General features: G+C 31.0%; 1 protein-coding gene across 1 annotated transcript in view; it reads left to right on the top strand.

Annotated features, from left to right (window-relative positions):
* LOC105627797 (protein phosphatase Slingshot homolog 2) overlaps positions 1-25,020 on the top strand; it is a 132,991-nt gene that overhangs the window by 57,024 nt on the left and 50,947 nt on the right. The window contains exon 3 of the mRNA XM_012209076.1: positions 4,024-4,183. Within this exon, the coding sequence (XP_012064466.1) occupies positions 4,024-4,183 (160 nt within the window). The remainder of the gene's footprint in view (positions 1-4,023; positions 4,184-25,020) is intronic.

Raw genomic sequence — 25,020 nt, 5'->3', positions numbered from 1 at the left:
TTTATTTTTATTTTTTTTAATGTTAGGCGTCTGCGTGTCAACAATAGTTAAAATTGAATAATTAAATTGGATAATATTAAAAATTTTTAAGCGGCCTTTTAACGATAAATCTTAGTGCATAATTTTTAATATTGCACAATATTATTAAAATCTTGATGTTTATTTTTAATTATCTAACGGGAGTATTAATAATATTGTTAATAATTTTATAAAATACAATAATATTAATTATCTAGGGACTACTTTATTAATATTGTCTATTTAGTATCTCTATTTTGTTCGTTTAAATTGTTTGATAAAACCTTGATTGATTCTGTGAAATTATTATGAAAAATGTTCTCACGTCTTTTAACATTTTTGCTAAAAGAAATTATCTTAAATTTATGAACAGTGCTTAATTTTCATCAATTCTATGACATCTTGTATACCTTGCTTGATAATTTAATCTGTATGCAAACTACGCCAGACTATCGAATGGATTAATAACCAGAACACCAATTTGATCGATTTTACAATGAATATTAAGAGAACGTTGAGTGAGATTGACTTGGCCCAATTTGTTAATAAGCTCGTGCGCATAATTGAATCGCGTCACGGTAATCCGGTCGTGTGAAAGTATCGTGATTCTCGATAACATAATTAGAGAGAGAGGCATCAAATATCGATCTGCCGATTTTAATGGTAACAGATTTCCATTTTGATTTCCTAAGCGGATTTGCTCATTTATCATTGTCACTTTCATCGTGGTTATCATTGATAAGGTACATTGATTTATTCATTTTAATCTGGAAATAATATGGATATGATAATTTCATCACAGAGAGAGACTGACCTATTTAAATTGAATCGTGTTAAAATAATAAACTTATCTGTAAAACGAAAATTTATATAACGTACGAATATCAGAAAAAATTTTACTGTACAATGTCAAGATATATCAGATAAAAATTGATGTTATTTAAATAATGAATTATTTTTTCGCTTTTACCTGCGTTAATCCTTTGATTAACATTTTATCTAACTGTACTTTTGTATACAAGGAGCGAAAATTTTATTATTTAATATTCGAATGTTGTAAAAATTGTACATTGAAAAAACGGTTTTGTTAAAGTTTGCTAAAATCTAAAAATTTAGCAAGAAATTTAGTGCTGAAAATAATTTGATTTGAATCATTAAAATAATTGTAGGGCCCTTAAATTGCAGTTGCTAAAATATTAAAATTCTTTACATTATTATCAACATTAAAACATTCTATATAATTATTTTGATGATTTAACATAAATTATTTTCAAATCTGTGTCTAGCTAAAATTGTAAATATTTCAGCAAAACCATTTACTAAAATATTCTTTCCAGATATGTATGTTTTATTAATTATATTTTATATCTCGTATTATACTTATTTATGTCTCAAAAGAATAGTAAGGACAATAGAATCAGTTATGAAAACTTTAATGTAATGTTACATGCACGATCGTAGAGACAATTATTCGCACGTTGTATAAATATTGTGGTATAAGAGCGATATAAAAATGCATTGCCTATTCTTATATATTCTGGTAAAGTCTCAACAGAGAAACTACTTTCTATTATGGCGCACGATAACGGAAGTTCGCGTATTCTAAATGGCATATGTATGTGCGTCGTCTGGTCAGTGGTCATTATCATATGAAAATGTGTGACGGTTTACTTACCATGAGAAAATGGCACCGCCGGCGTAATCGCGATGCATATACGCACACATACGTAATTTAGACACGCGATTGTTGGTCGTGCAAGAGATTCTGTGCGCGTGTTACATGCGTGCGTGCGTAGAAAGACGCTCGTCTCATTATACTAAGGCATCGAGAGAGCAATCGCTGGCGGTAATGATGAAGCGCGGCGTAAATATAATAAAGCGTTCGAGCAACGTTAATTTACGGATGAAACACGTGAAATAATGTTTGCGGGAAGAACTGGCTGAGCGTGGCAGTGCGTCGACCTTTTGTGCATTATCTTCGTACGTGTATACGAGATTCGATTTGTAGATTAGGTATGTTCTCATGAAGCGATTTTGTTTGGTCGATACATCATGAAGCGTTGTGAACGCTTTTTTCCCGAGACAATCTCGCATAAATATTTCAGATTGTATTCTAAGCAAGTATCTAATTAAATTAAAATAAACTAATTGAAGATGATCGGTTAATGTAACTGCTAGTGACATAGTTAAGTCAAAATGGCTTTAAGATTTACAAATCTCTTTAAAATATCTGATTTTATTTTTAACACGTTTTCAATACTATTCTGAAAGTAATACTTCTTCAACTAAAGTGGTCAGAGTTTATACAAGCACGAATTATTTTTAATTGCGAAGTCATTGAAAAGATTGCAACCAAATAACAAAATGCTTCACTTATGTTTTAATTAAATACAAATGGACTTTTCGAATATTTCAAATATATGAAATATTTGTCGAGCATGTTTCGTATCGGTCTCATATATATCGATCTCATAGTGGATCATGTAGTTAATTAATTCACTCGGATAGTCTACGAGTTTACTGAATTGTTAATTGCTGATTCCGCAAAACCAGTTGAGCGTATGATTAAAATAGTTTGTCTCGATACTGAAGATTAAAATTGACATCTATTTGAAACTATTAAATTGCATTAAAAGTTCGATTCTCGTTATCAACACGTCGATTTCTCAAATTTATTATTCAAGATTTCTCACCGAATTTAGAATAAGAGAAACGTACTATACCGCGTTAAGACAAAAGCACAATAATTTCGCTTAAATACTTAAAGTATTTATACAAAATCATTTAGAGATTTTTTATTATTTAAAAAAATTTTAATTTATAACAAAAATAATAACAAATGAAGTAAATAAGCTATAAAAATGTGTCTTATTCAATAAAATAGAATGTTATATACATAACTTTCATGTACATAGTTTGTTTAAAATATAAATATATATGCTATATATATCTATGATATTTTAGGAATTCTTTAAATCTCTTTTCTTTCTCGTTGATTGAATAATACTCATTGATAATACTCATTAAATTGAATTTTTTTTAAAATTATCGAAAACTAGCAGTATTTATGTAGCAATATTTTATTCTGTCTCATATTTAAAGTAGACACATTAGAAAAATATTGCCAGCAGCGCCAGCGTGTCGAATATTTTAATCGCTATTTAAAAAAATTGTCTAATTAACAAACTCGCTAACTATTTTTGTATTTTAATTATCACACGTGTACAAGTTGATATGTTGATGAAGTTAATTAAATGGAGATAATTAAATTTAGGAAAATAATTATTTCTCTAGACTTGAATATTAAGACATATTTTAAAGAGAAGGGAAGAAGTTGAGAACAGAGAATATAATGGATGAGAATATAATGGAAAAGAAGTGATAGAAAAAAGAAGTGATAGAATAATGGATGTGAGAAATGGATAAATTAAGAAAAGGCTGTAGAAGAGAGAAAGAAAATGAGTGTGAGAGAATGAGTGAATGAGATAAGAAATCCTTTTGTAAATCCCAAGTCCATGTTTTTATGCAGTTCCTAGACAATCAATATTATTACACAATATTTGATATTGCACAATATTAATCATCTGGAAGCTATATTGAGTCTCTAAACTGCTTACCTTGAATTTAAAGAAAATGTACAATACATAATATTGTATAAAGTAATTACATAATATAAGTATTCATATCGTCTAGGGGCCGCTTTTAAATTGAACTAAATAAACAATTTTACAGACTTCTCTCTCTCTCTCTCTCTCTCTCTCTCTCTCTCTCTCAATCTATATTTCTCGACTAATAATTTTATTGAAACGGAAGCGGAATATCTTGCCCTCGATTAAAATAGAAATTTTATTCCGATTATCACTCGATCTATTTTTGAAATTAATATCTTCTTAACGTATTTAAATTATTTGGTGATTATAAAATATTATCCTATATTGAGTATAATTTTTATGATTGAATTATCATAATAGTTTATTGAAGTATTGATGTTTGTTATTTTTACAGTCTGAGCGAATGTTACTTCGCGGGCAAGGGAGCAGCCCTAGTTTTACCGCCGAACGAAAGGGCTCGTCCTTCGAGGCGAGTATCAGCGGCAGGATGCGATATTCAGCAACACTTACAGTCTATGTTCTATCTGTTGAGGCCCGAGGAGACTTTAAAGATGGTAAGTACAAAGGGTTTTTGAAACAAGTACTTTTGTTTAAGGAAATTGCACAATTTTCTTAATATACATTTTATATTATAAAATTATCGTTTTGTGTCGTAATTACATTTGCTTTGTCTTCTAAAATAGCGCGTGGGGATTATATCGAATGTATCTCACAAATATATCTCACACAATCTTCCGTGTAGCATCGAAGATTACCTTATTGAGGCGAACAGACGCGTTTGAATGCATCGCATAAAGCGCGACTGTTACGCGGACACTAAAAATATTTCCGGTTCTGAGAATTGGCAATTGCAAATTGGCACCAGTTTCGATGTTTCGCGCACCAGAATGGCAAAGTCACGGGATTTTCACGTTCAAGCCGCTACCAACTCTTGTGCGATTTATGGCTCGGATTGCGGGATAATTTCGCGCACGTGTCTCGATGTGTTTTCCTTGAGACATGGACGAACCTGTCCTCAATTATGCGCGTTCGCAAAATTGGCAGCTCTTGCTATCGTTCACCTTCATTGCCGCTCGCTCGATTCGAGCGCGTTCAGAGCGCGGCTTTACAATTCCGCTCGACCGCCGCCAAGACACCGCCGTGGAACTCGTCAGAATCGTGTAAACAAGCAAGCATACTTGGGTACACTCTACCTGCCGTCGCGCAGTCTTGAACGGGGCAAGGAAGTTGGCAATCGCTATTATCTTGAATCGTGCTCCGACATAATACGTGATTTCACAAGCCAATCTTGGTATCTTATTTTTTAATATCGCGTTCCAATCCAGTTTGTACATATAATCGAGATATTGACATGAAAAACAAATTAATTAATCGAAAAATGTTAATTGAAGTAAGTATTAATAAATGTAATGAAAAATTTTTAAACTTTATAGCTTTTATTTTTTGCAAATGAAAATTTTGGTCTTTTACGACCTCTACTTATTTCCAACGCCTTAATTAAAGAAATTTTTTAATAATTGTATGTGTTTTTTTAAGATTTATGTGACAGAGTCACATAAAGAGTTTACGTGACTTATCAGCATAAAAATATAAATTATTTTGCACCTCAAAGACTTGTGATGTGAACATTGGCAATCAGAAGTTGCTTGGATTCTTGAAACGACTCTTACTTTTGATTAGTCATGTTGTGGAGTAAACACATATGCTATGTAATTAATGCCCGTGAGGTTTAATTAATGCACTCCACCTTTTCTTCGCGCGTCTGACAATTAACTAGTCGCGGAACTTTGTTTCCCTTAAGACACAGAGACTTTAATTTCCTTTGTGAGCAGCACGGAAGCGATTCTGCCGTTATTCTTCTGTATACGAGGAAGTTCCGCGTGGCCTGTAATATTTCCGTCGGGTATCCTTAAGTAATATATCCACAACGGCTCTGAACAATGCGTTCTCACGTAAAGTGCGTTCAAGACGTTCGTGCAGACTTCTTCTGTTTAGCAAAAGTTTTCAACATTCACATTGATGTGAAACATTTCATAATATTTCATATTGAATATTAGAAAATTGCAACAAGAACTTTATTTTTCTTAAGGATAAATTGATACCACAAATTGATCAATCAAAAAGTTTGTTAGAATTAAGATTGAAAATCTATGACAGATATCAAATAATAATAGATAGAATAATAGATAGAATAATAGATAGAATAATAGATAGATCAAACAATAAATAAATAGTAACAAAAATTAAGTAGTATAGAAGTTTCCTTGACTTTTTAAATTCTTTTGAAATCTCTTTTTAAAGAGTGAAAATTGTTTTTCAGTTTTGAAAAAGAGTAACTTAATTTTCAATCTTTCAGAATGAGATTTTATTCTTCAGAATGAGATTCATTCTAAAAATTTTCGAGAAAGTGTTTGAAATTTATTTTATTATATTGATCAGAAAGTGTAAATTGCTAATAAAATATAATGAATGATTAATTATATCGTTCATTTATTCATCATTTATTGTTAAAGCGGAATCCGAATCCAGATTTGAATCTGGATTCTTCAAGTACAAAGATTTCTAAGCCTAAGCATATTGTATTTGATGGATAGTCCGCCGGTGGCGGAACATCCCGATCCGATTTGCAGTCATTGAATCGATAAGAGATAAGACACGCGGCTATGATCTCGAAAGCTCGCACCGCGCTGTCTATCGTGCGATTGCGACCTGGAATTTTCCACGTGGGATCACCTCGAGTCGACCGCGACGATGTCGCGACTTGGGACTGCCGGTGAAGTGGGCTAAGTGCGACCCACATGCGCGGGTCGTCGTTGTCGTCGTCATCATCACAGCGAAGGCGACGCATTTGAGGTCGCGGCCGATGAGCAACGAGCGCTTCCGGTCGGTGCGCGGATAAGGGAAAGGCGACTGCGGGTTTCGCCGTTGTGAATACAATCGAATCGATAATCGCAGGGATACGGTCCATTTCTCAATGAATAAATCAAAAGAGTTAGTCGCCCCTCTTTTTTTCTTTTTTAGAAAAGAGCAGTTTGTTTACATTCTCATGAATTCCTCAAGTTATTAGTCCATAAGATCAAGTTTTTTTATTATGTTCTATTTATTTTACTTTTATTATCTTTTTTATTATATTATTATCTTTAGATTGTCTAATTTAGTTTAAGACTTTTGTATGTAGTTATGAAATGAAAACAATTAAAAATATTAATTTATCGCAAATGAAATATATACGAACGTTTACAAACGACGATTAGTTCACTAATTTCAACTTAAATTGTTCCATGTAATTTGTATACATTTACTTTCCATGCGCGCAAAACGAAGTCTTTTCACTCTCTAGTTATTTGAATGTGCTAGGGAATATGATTCATCTCGCATAATTGTCTAATTTGGGCGAAAGTAGAAAATGACTACTTCTTTTATCATTCAGCCTGCTATAAAAAAAAAGTACGTAAAATAATATGTGTGAAAATTATGTAATTTATAGTTAGTAGAAATATATAAAATTGCGTTTTTTTTACAAAAATTAATACTTTTACCTTTAATTGTAACTTAAATTTTTTACATATAATATATCACACATATTATATTCATATTTTTATTTACACATTACATTATGTACACATTAATAACATGGTATGTTATTATTTTAATAACAAAAACGTTGATAATTTAATTCTTAAATATTTTTATAAACTAGCTCCATTTATACATAAATTTATTACTTTTGTAAATTGTTTAATTATTGCAAGAACAATTTTATTTGTAAGCCGTGACTTTATTTTACGTGTAAATATTACAGGATAGGAGGCAGTACAATTTACAAAACATGTTACAATTTTGAATAAACTAAAAATCCAATTTTTCGAGATTTAAGTTTGGTAACTTTTTTATCGTGTGGGGGATATTGAAGAGTATCAAATAGGAAAAAGTTAAACTTGAACTTCAAAAATTAAATTTAAATCTTATTTCGTTCCATGTTCCGTTTGTGTATCCATTTGTATCATCTTTAGAATAAGATCGTTTAGAATTATACTCTACACATTAATAGTGGGTCTCAAAATTATTCACTGTAATTGTTGTTTTTTTATACTGTGGACAAGTCATGTTTCTCAGGCGCAAGAACGCGTATCTCTGTGCGTGATGTATTCAGCAGGATTGACCGTCAAAAGTGAATGGCCAACGGTAAACTTGCTTTTACCTTTGACATGAGCTCGCGTTCCGGATCGGGGGCAAGCAACTAGCTCTAGAAAAAGTAAGCCGTACTAGAAGAGATCCCTGACCTGGTTCGGAAAGACTTCAGCTCGTTCTCCTTTAGTATGAGGGGGGAGGGGACAGATTACTGATGTGTTCTTTGTGCAATTCGACAGGTTTTGAACATCTGAGGTCAAGGGCGAGTTAACTTCCTGCTTACGTTTCGATACCTATCGACGGAAACTTGGAATCACGGCCAAATTGAATTTCTCATTGGAATTAATATAATGTAAATGCAAAAAAATTGCATCTGTATAGTAAAAACGGACGAAGGTAATCGGCATTCTCTGCATTTTAATCGTGCGATTCATAATTTCACAGGTGTCGAGTTGACTCGCGAAAAGTTTCCGCTTGAATAGTAGTGCGATTTTTATAATGAAAATGTTATCGTGGAACATACGTTTTTATCTCGTACAGTACATAGTAATGCTGGGAGAGTGTAGTGATATAGATATTCTTTATGTCAAAATACTTAATGAATAATATACACAGTATATCTTTGAGTTTTTTTTTTTACAAAATATGTAGACAGACTGCACACATTCGGGAATATATTTACCGAGAATCGCAATAAAAACGAATGGCATACATATACCTGAAACTATTTAACTTGCAGCACATGATATGCAAAATAGAATTTAACATTGGGTAGAAAAGTGTAAAATTCGTCTCTGCGAATAAAAACGAATTTGTAAAGTTAGCACGGCGTTTTATTAATTTAAAAAACCAAGATAGTTCCAGTAACACTCTATAATTTCACCATTCCTGATGACAATTAAAAAATATTCTGCTTTATAATATTAAAAAATCAAAAATAAAAAACTTCCAGCACGATATATTTCCCTTTAATTGAATATGTTACGACTTTTCCTTCAAGAATTGTGCTATATTTAAGACGTATAAAAATGGATAATTGTTAGAATTTTGTTTTGAAATTACATATATTGGTTGTTGCCAAAAGTAATAATATTTATCATTTTCTTCTTTTAGAGGGAGAAATGTCGTGATAAATTAGCGAAGTTAGCAGCACGCCATATTTTCATTTTTTATTTTTTATTGTAAACAGTGCAGGACTTTTTATCTTTATAAGGAGCTGTAGAAAAGTGTTATTGTAATTATTTTTTTATATTAATAAAATGTCATGCTAACTTCATAGATCCAGGGATTTGCCATGTTCTAAGTATAACTTCGACATACACGGTATACGGCCGTTTTCCTTTAACAAAGGAGATAACTACGGAGAGCGGCTAAAATCTCCTGGTCTCGCGAGTGGCTAATATTGTGCGGAGGTGGCGAATAAGTCGTATAAAATCGCAAGCTCATGATTCTGACCTTTACAGTGGTATAAATCGTGTTATAAGATAGGAGAGTGCGATGTAAGGATGCACAAGTCTTGCAAAGTCAAAACGCTCCGATCTTGCACTGTCATTTTGCTTCTCGGTAGTTTAAGCAATTCGCCGTGTTCATCCTCCTTCGGTCGAAGGAACGAAAAGAGAATGGAGAAACGCGGTGTCGGTGCGATAAACGCGCCAATCTCTCGAGAGACATAATATATCGCTTGTCGCTCGACTTTTCTCTGCATCGTTCTCTTGCTCCTTGGAACGATCGATCGTTGCTGATCTCGATCGGTATCCGATGCGTGTGGCATCATTCGTACGATAGTACCGGATGTGTGTAATCGCCCAGAATGTTCACTGAAAGCATATCGATGAGAAGCAGAATAAAAAAGAAGAACGGTTAATTCTGTAAATTGGAAGGAGAACGGAGGAAATGTGTGTGTGTGTGTGTGTGTGCGTCGATTAGTAAGAAATGGTAGATGCTTATTTTATCTATGGAAAGATCGGATTTTCAAAATTGAAATGCTATATGCTATATGCAATATCGATTGATAAAGGCATCGATTTTAGTATTTGTTCCTTAGATTTATCATTTATCTCACACAGTACCTGCATATGTATAATTTATTTTTATAAATCATGGTACATATTTAATTCATTTCAAATTTAGATAAAGTGAAGTTGTATTTAAAATAGATGTGCGCTACATTATTGTTAAATTTAAAATATCTGTTCTACTTACATATCAGAACAATATTGATTTATGCTGATATAGTTACAAAATTATTCAACTAGATATTATTACACCGTTAAATTTATAATGTCAAATTATATCCAATTTGAATTATTTTTTATCATTTCTATAGTTCACCATTGCTTCTATCATTAATTTGATTACGATAATGAAGTTACATAATTTAATTTAAGAAAAATGTATTAAATTTTAGTTTATTATTTATTAAATACGTTAATGAACATTGTTTATTTCGAAACTGACACACAGAAATAAATGAATTGATTTTAACACATGAAAGTTAAAATAAAAGCATTATTATGTTTTTCGTGCTGAACTTTAGTGATAAGTACATCGATATAATTTTAATAAAAGCATTCTTTTATATAATACTATTATATAAGTTGCATTGCAAATTATATAATTATTTAAAAATATTATTTGTACTGTGAAATAAATGTCTCTCAAGTTTAATTCAATTTTAATAAAATAACTTTATTAAATAGATACTTACATTATTAAACACTTGACATTTGTTGATAGTCGAATTAATGTAATATATCTGATAATGAGAAATATTCTTTTATGAATTGTATAGCTATTCTTGTTTAGTTGATCAACAAAAAAAATGTTTGCATCAGAATATCGGATACACTTGTCGGCTACTCACGTTGCAATAATAGCGTTCCTCCTGCCGCGATGCAAATTGCTGTAGTGATAAATCGCTTATGATGCCGCTAACGTAACTTTAACTCGCTAGGAACACGCGATCGTCGTTACATATCGCGTTATAATTCCATGCCATTCCGCGGTCTTGAGCGATGATCTTTTCTAAAAAATCGTATTCCGCGACATGGAATGAATGTCTAATGAAAAAAAGAACCGCGATTGGGTACAGATTTAACACTTTTCTCTTATTCGACATTACATAACCAATTTATTAAATTTTTTTTTCTTGTTATAAAAATAATTCAACATGTATCTTATAATTAATAATCCAACTAATCATTTCCATGATTTCGATTATCATCGTTTGACATTTGAAGAGAGTCCCAAGAAGTAGTCAATAAGAATGTGAAACTTACAAGACATTTACATTTTATGGATCGTGTAATATCAATGAGTTAAATACGAAATGCGACGATTAAGGAGCTCATTTTATAGCTGCAATATCATGTACTTCGCAAATAAAGTTAAAAACGTCTTTCGCGAATTATATTTCTATTTATTTCTTTCGCATTTATGCGTGACTAGAACAATTTCCACTCAACTGTTATAATTATGAAGTTGATTTTTATTTCTTACTTTGATATAACTTGTAATTAGAGTTATTTTTGCATAAAAATTCTTAGAACTGTTAGCGCTATAATTAATTTGTTCCAAGAAACAGTAATTTTTACTTGAATTATGTGTAAAAAAAGATTTTCATCATATGTTGTAATTACTACTCGCGATGTAAAACGTCATCCGAGGGTTCGCGGCAAAAAAAGATTTCACGCCGAAATTCTTCATTGCGACCATCTAGTGTAAGAAAGAAAAATAAATCTCGTCGGTATAAAACGAATCTTGTAGGATTAATGATAAACTAACAAAGAAAGAGGAGAGAGAAGGGGATCAGCTGCTAATTGTGAGTAACGTTGTTGCATCGCAGATTCGTATAAATAGCTTCTCCAGTCCAAATTTTCTCTTCGCGAGAAAACACTAGCGTGTGCGAATGGACACGTGGGCGCTTTTATGGATCGTACATTGTTACCATCGATCTCGTAAATTGTTTCGCCGATTGCGTGGTCATCTTAACTGTCGGCTACTCGATTACCATAGAAATGAGGTTACTGTCGAGAGGAAAAAATGCTTCTGTTGCGTATAGATAAAGCTAATCCTGCTGGAAGACCCTTCTATGTACCTTTTCGTTTAATTAGCGATTAAAGTTTAGTTTAGTTGTTTTACCTCTGTTAGCAGTCTGCTTTTCAGGATTAAATTAGAAACGCTAATTTGATAATATATATCTAATAGATATATCTCAATATATCGATTAAAGTGAGGTGAAGATATGTTGATGTACAAATTTTTCCTAATTTTTTATTATTATACTTATTACTTATCCTTCTATTTTCCTACTATCCATCTTTTAATCATCTATTTATCTCCTATTTTTTTCCTATCCACTTTCCATCCACTTCCTTCATCTCTTATTTTTCTTCTATTCACCTCCTATCTTTCCTATTTTTTTCCTATTTACCTTTTATCCATTTCCCATTCACATCTCATTATTGAGATGCGATAATCGTGTCTCAGCTGAACTGAGTGATTCGTTATAAGTATCTAGAGTCTGTCGCGCGTACACTTGATGTGAGACACAACTATATCTCTCGATATATTTGTTATTTATATGTTATATTACTTACATTTTTGTAGAAAATTTAAAATTTATCAAAGTCTTAATTATAAATGGAATTGCTAATATTATCGATTGTCTCTGCAAAGACGCAGGATATTTCCGTTATATATACATAAAAAGAGATAAACAAAGTTGGAGACAAAGTTAGTAATTTTCTGAACATAAAAGTTGATATAATTAATAATATTTATTATCCTCAAAGAATGCGACCTTGATATACACAATTCACATTCCTGAGAAGATGATACTATCAATTTAACTCGACCATTACTTCTCGTCAATTTTGTTAGTTTTCAGCAACAATAATTAGAATCATAAACGCTATCTATTTAAATAAAAAATTTGCAACTTAAAAAAATATATATCTATAAAAGTTAAAAATGCTACGAAACAAAATTTATAAACAAAAGGAGTCAATTTTGATCTTTTAAGAAAAGTATCTTGTTATGTAGAGCAAATTGCTTATATGAGACAAAATTTGTTAATTTATTACACGGAAATTTTCTTTGGGAATTAAACGATTATCATTTACTCGCTATACTAAAATACATAGTGCCAAGATAATTTTTATTCAAGTGCAATTCACAAATGCAACAATATTAATGATGAGAAGCTTGGAAATTAGATAATTATTATAAATATATAGTGCCAAGATGATTTCATTATAAGTGTAAATTACAAGTGCAACAATATTAATAACATATCCCGATAAGAAGCTTGGGAAATGGACGTAGCTTACAATAGCCTTGAATAATTTTCTGTTACTCTATGATGGTTTCTAGGCTATATATAAAAGTAATTAGCGCAACGGTTATACAATTCCCGATGTTTTCCATCTCGAAATTTCACTCATGAAAATTCTCTTTATGCAGCCACGTAATGACAACTTGCTTCATTATTATTTCTTGTTGAAGATGATTATCGAGATTGGAATTCTATTGTGCCCAGACAATATTTTCGAGATAGATTAACAATGATACGATACTTCGTAATATTACTTCAAAGAAAACAGGCAAATTAATTAAGCTTAATTAGATACTATTGTAATATTGGCTTGCATACGAAAGAAACACGTAGCGTATTGAATATTCGATATCTCGTGGACATTGACCTTCTTCTCCGATTTCTCGTGAATGTTTGTGAATTGATGACCAGGTTTGCACCGTATGAGTCATGCAGAACGTCACGGAAATACTTACTGCGAACTGCCGTCATTCATTTCGTTTTGTGCCTCTGATTGTCAATTAAATTCGAAAGGGCACATCACGAGGAAACATCGGAGATTCGAAGTACTGGACGGGATCAACGAGAAACTGGTCCCTACAAGGACAACGAGGTAAGGGGGCCGCGATTCGCTACATGTCGTTTCACCGACTTCTTTTCAGCAGGGCCCCGTTACTTTTTACACCCGTACTTAAACTTACACGTACTTGTCCGCACAGTCCGGACAACTTTTATGCGGAAAGTGTCAGTGACCCGACCGACTATTATCCGACAGTTCAGTTGGCCACTTCCGGCGCTTTATTTGTGCGCGCGCGTACACTTCTTTTGCTGGATTCGATCGTTTCGATAATATCTCTTGAAAGCGCCTCGCGTGGCGTTTCACAGGGAAGTCGATCAAGATATAAATGTATATAATGTTCGAAGAATACTAGTTATTTATATGGCAAGTCTTCCTATTACGTATTACGGAAAATTATTGCGTCTATTTGTTTCAAAGATAGAGTGGTTCGTGCGCTATAGAGATTTAATCTTTACGCAACGATCGTCTAATCTTCTTTTACCAATTTACGTTTCCGAGAATCTCTTTCATTTCTCAATGGACAGTATACTATCGCGATAAATTATCGTCTCCTACGCGACTGCTGCTTTTCCGGGGTTTCGTAAGGTCAGGTTTCGCGATAAAGCTGTATAAAGCAAACGTCGATACGTTGGATCGTCTCGGTTTAGCGATAATATCGAAACTTTCACGGTAAACGATTGTATTTTGCGTTTCATCTAAGTATCGTTTACACAAATATACTTAATATAAAGTTATTGATGTATTGTTATTTGAAAATAAACTGTATTTCGTTTGTTGGCTCGATGTAGACGTTGCATGATGTAGATAGCGATGTATATTAATGTGATAATACATTATAATCATGAAAAAAAGTGTTGAATTGGAAGGTCTCATTATTTTTCTTATTTCTCTTGACATGTGTTCTAATTAATGCTGCACATATATATTATGAAGAGGAATAAATATCAGGATGAAACAAAGACGTCATTTTTCTTTATTTTCGAATTTTATATATACTCTTATATTGTAATTCAAATTCAGAATGTCTACAGAATGTCATAAATATATCATAATATATAAATATATATGTCAAATATAAATGTCATAATATATAAATATATGAAAGTATTATTCAAATATTTGAATGATTTACAAACATAAAACGTTCTAAGGTATAATAAATATCCCAGTCCCAACCTGACATATATATCTGTGTTTGAACATTTAAAACACAAAACTTTATATATTTGTTCATATTATTAATCTCAAATGATTTTAAAAATAATCCTTAAATGCAATTAAATTATAATATTATAAAAAAAATATTTGTGATTAATAATAATAAATCTTATGTATAAGTATCCAGACATAAGTACACATGTGCGATCACTGGGACGTTTATCTTCAATTGTAATTGTAAAACAACAATCGAACAATACGACTCTGTCTAAATATAAATTATAAAGTACATGGAGAAAAATGTTTAGTTGAATTGAACGATCCAGAATTCTGATATCTATTAGATTTTTTTCTGATATCTAGTTAGATTATTCTACTAGATTTCTTTGTTAAATTTATTAAAATTCTAATTGAGATAACCAACATTCAGAATTCCTTGGTTAAATCTACTAGAATTCTGGTAGTAGATTTAATCAAAATGTAGTAGAATCGGAATTCTGGACCGTTCATTATCCACCAGGATTCCAGTTAATTCAACCAAATATTTTTCTCCGTGTATAATATTTACTATATTATAATTATACTTATAATTAGTTGAGTTTTAATATCGGTTTTAATTTCTACTGAAATTCTCTTTAATTGGTAACCATTGGCGGAATGAATGACAGATGTAAATGTACATTTTAATCCGAATTATTATTTATTATCAATAGTCTGTCAATCATTTGAATATAAAATCACAAAAAAGTATACAGTTTTATAATTTTAAGTCTTCTTTTATAAAATATTTCTATTGGAAATAATATATTTAAGAAAGAAACGCATTTCTTCACGTAATGGTACGCATAAACGCGATCTAAACATTAATTATAATTATTGCACAGACTGAAGAAGATTAATTTACTGAAAGTTCTTTAACTGGACCGCAGATGACTTGACGTACTTGTACTGCGGCACTCGCGAAAGGATTAACAGTTAGAAGAAAAATCGCGCTTTTTTTCCGGGATGAGTAGTTCGGCCTGGCGTGAACGTCGTGATTTATTTGGCGTTCCACACCGTTGCTCGCGCCGGTCGTCACAGACTGCTGCACAGTCTGTATGGTTTTCTAAGAGCGAGCAATGCCGTCGATCATTCTTTTCGGCGGTAATCTTCCTCTTCTCCGGATCAGTGTGTCTGATTGCCACGAAATTCACCGCAAAGTTAGGAGTTAGGTCCACCGCAACGATTCAATCACGAAAGGGATTCGTCCTGAAAATCTGTCGAGAACGCCTATCTTTATTGAAAAGTCTCACAGTATTTATTATAGTATTATTACACAGTTCGATATTCTCTTACGTTTATAAATTATTATTATTGCTGCGAAGAACCGAGTTATCTTTCTCTGTAGCATCGAGGAAGTCTACGATAGTCCGATAATAATTTAAAATTTTATGTTGCACCTGAAAAGCAAGATTTATCGATAACTATGACGAGATCGATTATGAGCCGTTAGGTTGGAGTGTAAATAAATACTGTATGGCTACTTCCGGGATAGTCTCGTGAATAGCATTGCAATTTGTCACTGTGAATAGTCGCACTAACTATATTTACATTCTATTCATAAAGCTTTATTGATAGCAATACCACGATGATAGAATACATCTCTAGCAATACGATATAAAAACTTTATTTTATTGCATACGAGAAAAATCTAATTTTATTTTTTATATATAAAATGTTGTATAGTTACATAGAAAATTATACAGGATTAGAATATTGATTTATTAGAGTATTAACAAAGCAGAGAGTTTTCATCGAACTGTAAGCAAACCTGTTGATAATTCCGACGAACTTGAACAGAATGTCGAGAAAGTAGGCTTGATTTTAGGTTGTTGAGACAAATTACCTATCTTGGCGCTATCCTCGGGTTAAGGGGTTAAAAGGCGGTACGAGAGAGCATATAAACTACGTCGTCCGTGCTTATCGCGTGTGTTTCATAAGTGTCACAATTGTCTCGGGTAGCTCATTGCGCGACTGGTCACGACACACTTTCATCACGGTCGCAACAACACAACGAGACTTCTGTCGACCTGCCGCACGTGATGCCAGGTATAACAGAGCAGCAATAGAGCAAGATGGAAATCGTGGTTCCGGCATTCTGCAAAATTACTCGTTTCGCCATTGAGCCACATAATAGATTTCGCGAATAGCCGCGCTCATTGCTACTCCGCAAAGTTGTGTAATCTCGGGCGATTATCGAGCCACTACCCTGTTATTAGAAAGTGCCTTAACGGTCCTGCTGCATACGCTGCAACTAATTTTGTACCGCGCTATCGCAGTGAAAATTTATATCGACACCAGATGAGGCAGGATATACAAAAACGGTTCAGGTCAAAATCGATGGCAAATATATGAGACATTGACTCATATTACAAGTGAAAGTAATGTAAAGTAAAGTATTGATCTTACAATCTCGATTTTTGCGTAAAAGTTCTTAAATAGAGTGATTAGAAACAAACGAACACAGGTGTATTTCATTATTGAAGAAATTAAAAGCATTTGCTGCTTTGTTGGAATCTATAATTCCCTGACACTTGAATTACTTTGATTAAATTTTAACTTTTCCATAGTAGACACTATTATTTTTTATGGTAATAGAATTTTGTGTAATTAATTAAAGCTTAATTTGCCATTGAAAATTAAGTATTTAAGTATTTAAGTATTTCGATGTAAATATTATTTTTAAATTAAAATTTAACACAATATTTTATGCTAAATGTAACTATTTGTGCTTTATTTGTTTAATTTGAAAATTGCGTTTAAAATTACAAATTGCGAAACAACAAGAATTATAAGGCACAAGCACTGTAAAAGATCGATTTATTGCGGTAAATTGATCGTGCCTCTTAATTCGCATTCAGAAATTGCGTAAACATTGCATCACGACGTATTAATCGCTTCGACAACGAAACAGTAGTGCGCCATGCGAAACTTGCCGAGTCTCTTTTTCACTGACAAAAATTACAGGAATTACTTCAATCGCATCATGATGCTTGCATAATACAATATCGTGTGAAAACATGTGCGCATTTTTTTTGTGATATAATTGTGGTGATGTAAAAAGTGATCAGGATTACGCGAGGCAATTCGACGGTGAGTTCGACAAAAAGATTCTGGAAGAGGAAGGCGTGTAATCGAAGAAAGAGAAATCTGTGTAGTAAATTCTGCATTAATTCGCGTTAAAATATATTATATATATATTTGGATGGGTAAACAAATTAAATATTTTATAAAATATATAATGATTATATATATTTGATCAATGTTTGATCAATTTTTAAATTTACATTCGACGAGTTTAGATTGCGTAAATAAAAAATCCAGTAGGACATAAAAATATTATTTATCGCTCATTTTTTATACAATTTATTTAATCCTAAATGTAATATAATTTGTTTTATTAGACGCTCACATGTTGTCTGTAGTTATTACAAATAATTGTCACAACTGAAATTATACACTATACTTAGAAAAAGTGAACCAAGAAAAATATGAATACAAAATAAATATTTGAAATTTGAAATTTAAATAAAATTAAATAATCAACATAATTTAAATATTAGATATTTAATAGAATATCCGCCATACATTTATTATAAAATATATGTGCGTGTAATTTTTATCATAAAATATATATGTAGAATAACTTTATTATTTTATTAAAATGCATGATTGCAATTTTATTGCAAGGTTAATATTAATGCATACATCCCGAAAAAAGGTTGCTTCGATTTAAAGAAATTTTCTTTACTATACGGTTAAAGAAAAAAATTTCTTTGATTCGTGAAAAAATTTTTTTGAACATTATTTAAACATTATTTTTTAAAATCAAATAAAATTTATTTGATTTAAAGAAATAATATTTAAATCAAAGACATTTTTTCCTTACCCGTAGCAAAGAAAATTTCTTTAAATCGTATGTACATATGTAACCCAACACAAGTTCTTTGCGTTTTTCTGAGCTGAAACAAGGATAGAATTTCATTACCACGTTACGCATTGCTCTTTTTGCTTGATCGTGTGAAGCGTAAATAATGATCCTAATTTCAACGAGAACGAGTGAAGGCTGACAGGAAAGTAAGCGTCATGTCGAAGTTTCGCTTCGTTTGGCAAAAATGTAATTGAGCGCAAAAGCAATATTTTATATGACCGAAAACGAGGATTGAAATTATCATATCGGATAATCTTTTTTTTTATTAATATTTCTTCGCATCATTTATTATTTGCTTGCTTGCATTCCTTATCCATGTAATCTATGTTATAAGCGCGATCTACTTGTCGTAGTGCAGGTGTGAAAAATGATGTTAGATCTCTTTCCCAGGAACTGCTATGCATGCGCAACGGTTGTGTAACGAACAAATGGCACGAGTTAGCACGATTAGCACGGGGACTATCTCAATGACGCAAATATCGTCGTGACAAATTAATTATGTGTGCGCGTATTTTATCACTGTAATAAAAATGTCGAAGCTGACAGTCAACTTAATGTCAGTCAACTTAAATCAAGTTAAACATCAAATAATTTGCGTTATGAATAATAATGATGCAAAAGTATGTATGATTATGGACATCAAATTCTTTTGACTGTTGATTAATTTTTTTACCATCTTTTAAAGTAAATTTAAAGATTCGCAGTTCTAAGATTATTTTTCAATTTATAGTTTTTTTTGCAAATAAAACTGCGGGAAGCTGTTTTTTTAGATATCTTACACTGAAAGAAATGATTGGTTAAATATGGCATAGTATTTTTAATTGCAACAATCAATTTTTAGTTGCGTTGGTCTATCCTATACTGACACTGATAGGTTAATGCAATCAAAAATTGGCTGCAGCCAATTAAAAATGTTATACCATTTTTAATTTTACTATCTAATTTGCTGCAGCAGCCAATCTTTCAGTATAGAATTCAATGTTGAATGAATGAAAGTTTGCGGTATCCTGTGACGTTTCGTTTAGTGCAACCATGTCGCAGAAACAATAAAAAGGGATTACAAAAAAACATTAATCTCACTTCATTGTCTGAGAACTCGTTCAGTGGTCGCGCAACCTGCAATTTGGCAAATTAACGAACCATGAATCTCCCTTGGAAACTTATGAAAATGGTCCTGATTCTCAGAAAGCGCTTTCACTGAAGCTGTCAATCAAACCGCTGCTTGTTTTATTCTCACTTTCCGAACATTAGAATGATTTACAACAAGACAAAATTAGAAGCAAGCAAAAAAGCAAAGATGCAATAATAAAAAATATTCAAATGAGAGAAATGATATCTTGTACTGGTGTTTTATTCTTTTATCTCACAGTTAACTCTTAAGCAATCATATTATAGAGTGCAACAAATATTAATATTAGAAAAGTTACAGAAATTTTAAAATTATATATAAAGTATTGATTTGAAATTAATATTTAGTTTTAATGTTGAATTCTGGATATAACATTGGCATTTTTTAAATAAAATCGATTGAAAAATCGATGTAGTTAAATAATCTGAATTTATTTGGCAATATATACTAACGTAATTTTTTCTATTTAAATAAAAAATACAATTAAATATTTACAAAGATTACAATTAAATATTTTCGCTTGCCAATGAAGACATATTATTCTTTTAAATCTACTGAAAACCTTAAAAATGTTGCCAATATGAAATATATTTTAGATCTTATTCTTTGTGTGTGTATTAATATAGTAATATAGTAAAAGAATATATTCCCTTCTAATTATGTAACAAGTCAGAGTAAACCTAAGCAAGTGACGAATTATCAACTTATGTGACGTCCAGTCGCTTCACTTTCGAAACAATCAACTGACCTTTTATCGATTCTTTTCTATTCCTTTTATTAACAAAATAAAATTTTAACAAAAACTCAGATAACTTTATTCTTAGCGAATCTGTAATATTCAGAATAGTGGATTTTCATTTGATTATTTTGATTATTTTTATATTCCAATTTCTATTTGATTATTTGATTTAAATATTTATTTTGATTTAAATATGATATAAATATATATTTTGATTTAAATATTTATCATAATTATTAAATTTTTATCATAATTATTAACTATTTATTGAATTTGAAATTTGAAAATTTAAATCGATGCTTTATCGTTTTTAAATATTATAAAAGTTTTTATGCACTATGTGATGTTATATAGAAATTGTATTTTTTTGTATTTTATTTTACGTTTATTTTTTGTATTTTATTCTTAAATTCTAATTAAATACATATAGATAAATGTTTGAGAGTAAATTATGTTTGCGATTTTAAAACGATGCCTTTTTCTCTCACAAGATTTCTTCCGCATTGAAAAATAAATTCATAGGCTTCGGTTTCGTAAACCTATGCTAATCGGAGATTCTGTTCTTTCTCTCGAGTTCGTTTGGAAACGCGAACGGCGCCTGCGGTAAACCAATGACGCAAATCCAATCTCGCCTTGCCGCGAGTAATCGGATAGCCATGGGAAAGTTTAAGCTTTCGCTGAGTTTGGGGATTCTCCGTTATCTCGATGAACTTTTTGATAGACGTCGAAAAGATTTTTCTTAAAAGATTTTCCTTAAAGGTTTTTTAAAGATGCTAGTAGCATTGTTATCGATGATCAATTAATTTAATTGTGAATTATTCTTTTATGATTACGTTTCAAGTCTGACAAACTCTATCGGCACAGTCTATAGACCTGATAATTGTATTTATATATTTATACGATTTACAATACTTTGATCACAGAAATAGCTTCATTTTTCTCGTATTTGTGTTTAAACACGTCTCAGTCTATTTTTACTTAACAGCATTTTCTTTAAATTGTTTTAAGGTGATTATTTAAAGATGATTGTGTATATAAAATTTGACTGACGAATTGGCACGATAGACAATAGAGGGACTTGTAAGTAGATAATCGCTACCGGGTGGTCCGAGATAAATTGAATTTTGCGACGGACAGTTACAAGGCCGATAGGGTCGATTATTGCATTGTTACGCACATTATTCTGATAACTGTACACGTGGAGAAGACTGTAGTATATATTAATCTCCTTGAAAGTTAATAATAGAGGCTGTGTCCATTTGATGTTCATAATGCTCTTGGAATGGTTTTACTCTTGTTCTATAACTTGTCCTTAAACAAGGATAAATTGTATTGATGTTCGCGAGCATTACTAGCGTTATGTGAAACACTCAGAATCTTCCTGCAAAATATAATACTTCTACATTGTGTCTATAATATATCACGTAGAGATATATATATTTTAATAGTTACGTTAGTTCAATATTATTTATTAATTTCTTTTTAATTGGTTTTTTAAATTTTCTTTAGCTTTTTAACTGCGACTAAAATGTTTTTTACTAGTTTTAATTATGTTACTCTAACAACAAAATGTAAATGTATATTCTTTATGTGACGAATGAAGATTTGTCATTGTCGAAAACGGTATGAGATAAACAAATTTTTGTGATATTATGTTATTATTATATATGCAAATAATATTATTTAGAATGTTATATCATCATCATTTTTGGAATACATTTAAATTTCGAAGTAAGATTCAATATTGAATGACTATCTTTAAAAAGGAAAAAAAACAACGTTATGTGAATGATCAAATGGCCAATAACCTTTCAAATGGCCAGTATCCTTTCATAACTTACTTTCTACATCTAAAAATATTTTTCGATATTTATTTCCGTTTTCTGTAAATATAAATTTGTTTAATATAAAATATACACAATTTAACTACATAAAACTGCGCGCTTAGAAATAAGATTTTTTCTTTTTGCTAAAATCATTTCCTGTTGAGTAACTCCTATTTAATAACTCGAACTTTTTAACGGCACGTTTCTATTATTTTTCTTTTGCAATAATAAACTATCTCTGAACGCGCGCGTATTTAGCCACGTTTAACCGGAACAGGAAACTCTTGATAGAAACCGATGTTTTTACGTCATTCGTTACTGAGCATGGAGAGATTTGCGAATTAATCGCCCTGCTTGTGTTTTTAAAAAGTTTATTTACAGCAAAGATCTGGTTTTCATATTCTGAAATAATAAATATAAGAATCTTTTCCTGTTTATTCGTATACTGAGAAAAAAATGCTGTCGATTCAATTAAAATCTGTATTACATAAATTATTATTTCAATAAGGCCTTTATATTAATAAAAATATACATGAATTAATCACGTATGATAGTGACAGCCTGTAATATAAAATTTCAACAGCATTTTTTTCTCAGTGTATATATTGTATGGAATGCGTCTTGCGTCAAAACAATATTTTAAACAAGAAAATAGATTTATTTTTTCTATCTATTATATCAGAATTTTTATTGGGGATTGATTATTTAATTCGGCAATGAGTTTAATCTTTCTTAGATATTTCAAGAACAAACCAAACCTTACGTTAATTGCCGTCAACGTTTTAAATAAATATATAGTTCATTTTTCTTGTAGCTTTAGAAAATTCGTAAAAATGATTGAGAATCTAAAAAAATTTTTTAACTTTCTAAAATGACAATGTAATATGTTTTTTAGCTACTAATTTTGTATAGTTGGCGTTTTATTTATTTAAAAGCAACAGAATATCTCTTCCTCTATTTTTCTTTCCTGTATTTTTATTTTAAATTATCTAACATCATTATCTAACATTTAATATGAAATGTAAATATAATATTTATATCAAAAGAAATATTTTTTTACAGCTATTTTAGTTTAAATAAAATTTTTTAATAATTCTCAATATCAATGTAAAAAAATGCATATTAAAAATTTCTTAAATTTTTTAAATTAAAATTGTGATGTTTTTTTAAAATTGTGAAGCTCATTTGGTAAGCACATTTATATTATGCATTTTAGCGTTTTATATTTGATATAATAATGTAATAATGTTTTAAAAATTAATTAAAGAAATTTTTATTGCGATATGTTAAATATAAGTAAAAAAACGATTTTCTAGGGATAATTTAGATTTGAGAGATTGTACTATTCGATATTTTTATAAAGTATGAAGAAAAAATTTCTTATCAAGAAATATAATATGAAATAATTGAAACTATTTCTCAAAAGAATATACCATATATGTCAGTTGATATCTGTTATTCTAAATGAAATTAGTTTTGCATAAATTGCACATTTTCTATGCTTTCTGTGCTGACGATACAATTATAGATCGTAGAATATTTGCATATATATATATTTTATTTAACATATCTTCTCACGAAAAAAAAAACACAGCTGAAAACTTCACTGATTCAGCAAATCTTCCGTTGTAATATACAGACAGTCAATTTTCTATGTTAAAAATAGCAAAGCTGAATAACGTTAGTGATTTGTTAAATCATCAAATCTTCTTAGTTATCGATGTTGAATTCGTGTAGTAAATTATAGGTTTGCTGTACCACCCAATTAATTTTTTTTTCATGCTGATGAAGCAATCTAAAGTGCTCGTTTGATTAATTCATCGGTTCAGCACAGTGCGAAAGGAAATTGAAAACGATCGGAAAGAAATATGAGACGAACATTCGAGGTTATCATCACAATAGACGGTGATCTTGTTCTCCATTATATTTGTATACACGTAGATAACGAAATGATTTTATTTGTGGCGGCCTCGAACGCATCAATGTCACCGATCGGCGGTCCAGGAACATCAACGGGGAAGACCGTATTTGGTTGCCTGGTAGTGCACGCGACAACTCGTTGAGTCATCATCGCTCATCATAAACGCTACTGCTGCATTCAATGTGTTTCTTCATAATACAACGAAGGGCTACGACCGATCGATAAAGCCATGTACCAGAACGTACGCACGCATGCACGCACAGAAAGGAATGGAACGTCGTACTGGCTGCCTACTGTCTACGCTATGCTCTCGGAGAACTTCCTCAAGGTCATCCGGATGCTGAGAAGACTCGTCCCATCTGCTGTCGAGAACTCGTCGCCTCTAAATGATGGATTGAATTCTAAAGAGCGCGACAGAAGTTAACAGACTTCGATTTAAGTTGGTGGAGTTCAGTTAATTTTATCTTTTCTTTTTTAATACATCAATAAAAATATTTATTCTCTTAAAAATATCAATTTTAAAAATTTAAATATAATTTATAAATATAATATAATATATGAAATATATTATATTATATTCTCGTATATATATATATATATATATATATATATATATATATATA

Source organism: Atta cephalotes, assembly GCF_000143395.1.
Source record: "Atta cephalotes unplaced genomic scaffold scaffold00010, whole genome shotgun sequence".
In the NCBI taxonomy this organism is placed as follows: Eukaryota; Metazoa; Arthropoda; class Insecta; order Hymenoptera; family Formicidae; genus Atta; species Atta cephalotes.
Note: the sequence above shows the minus strand (reverse complement) of the source record. Positions and strands in the feature narration are given on the sequence as shown.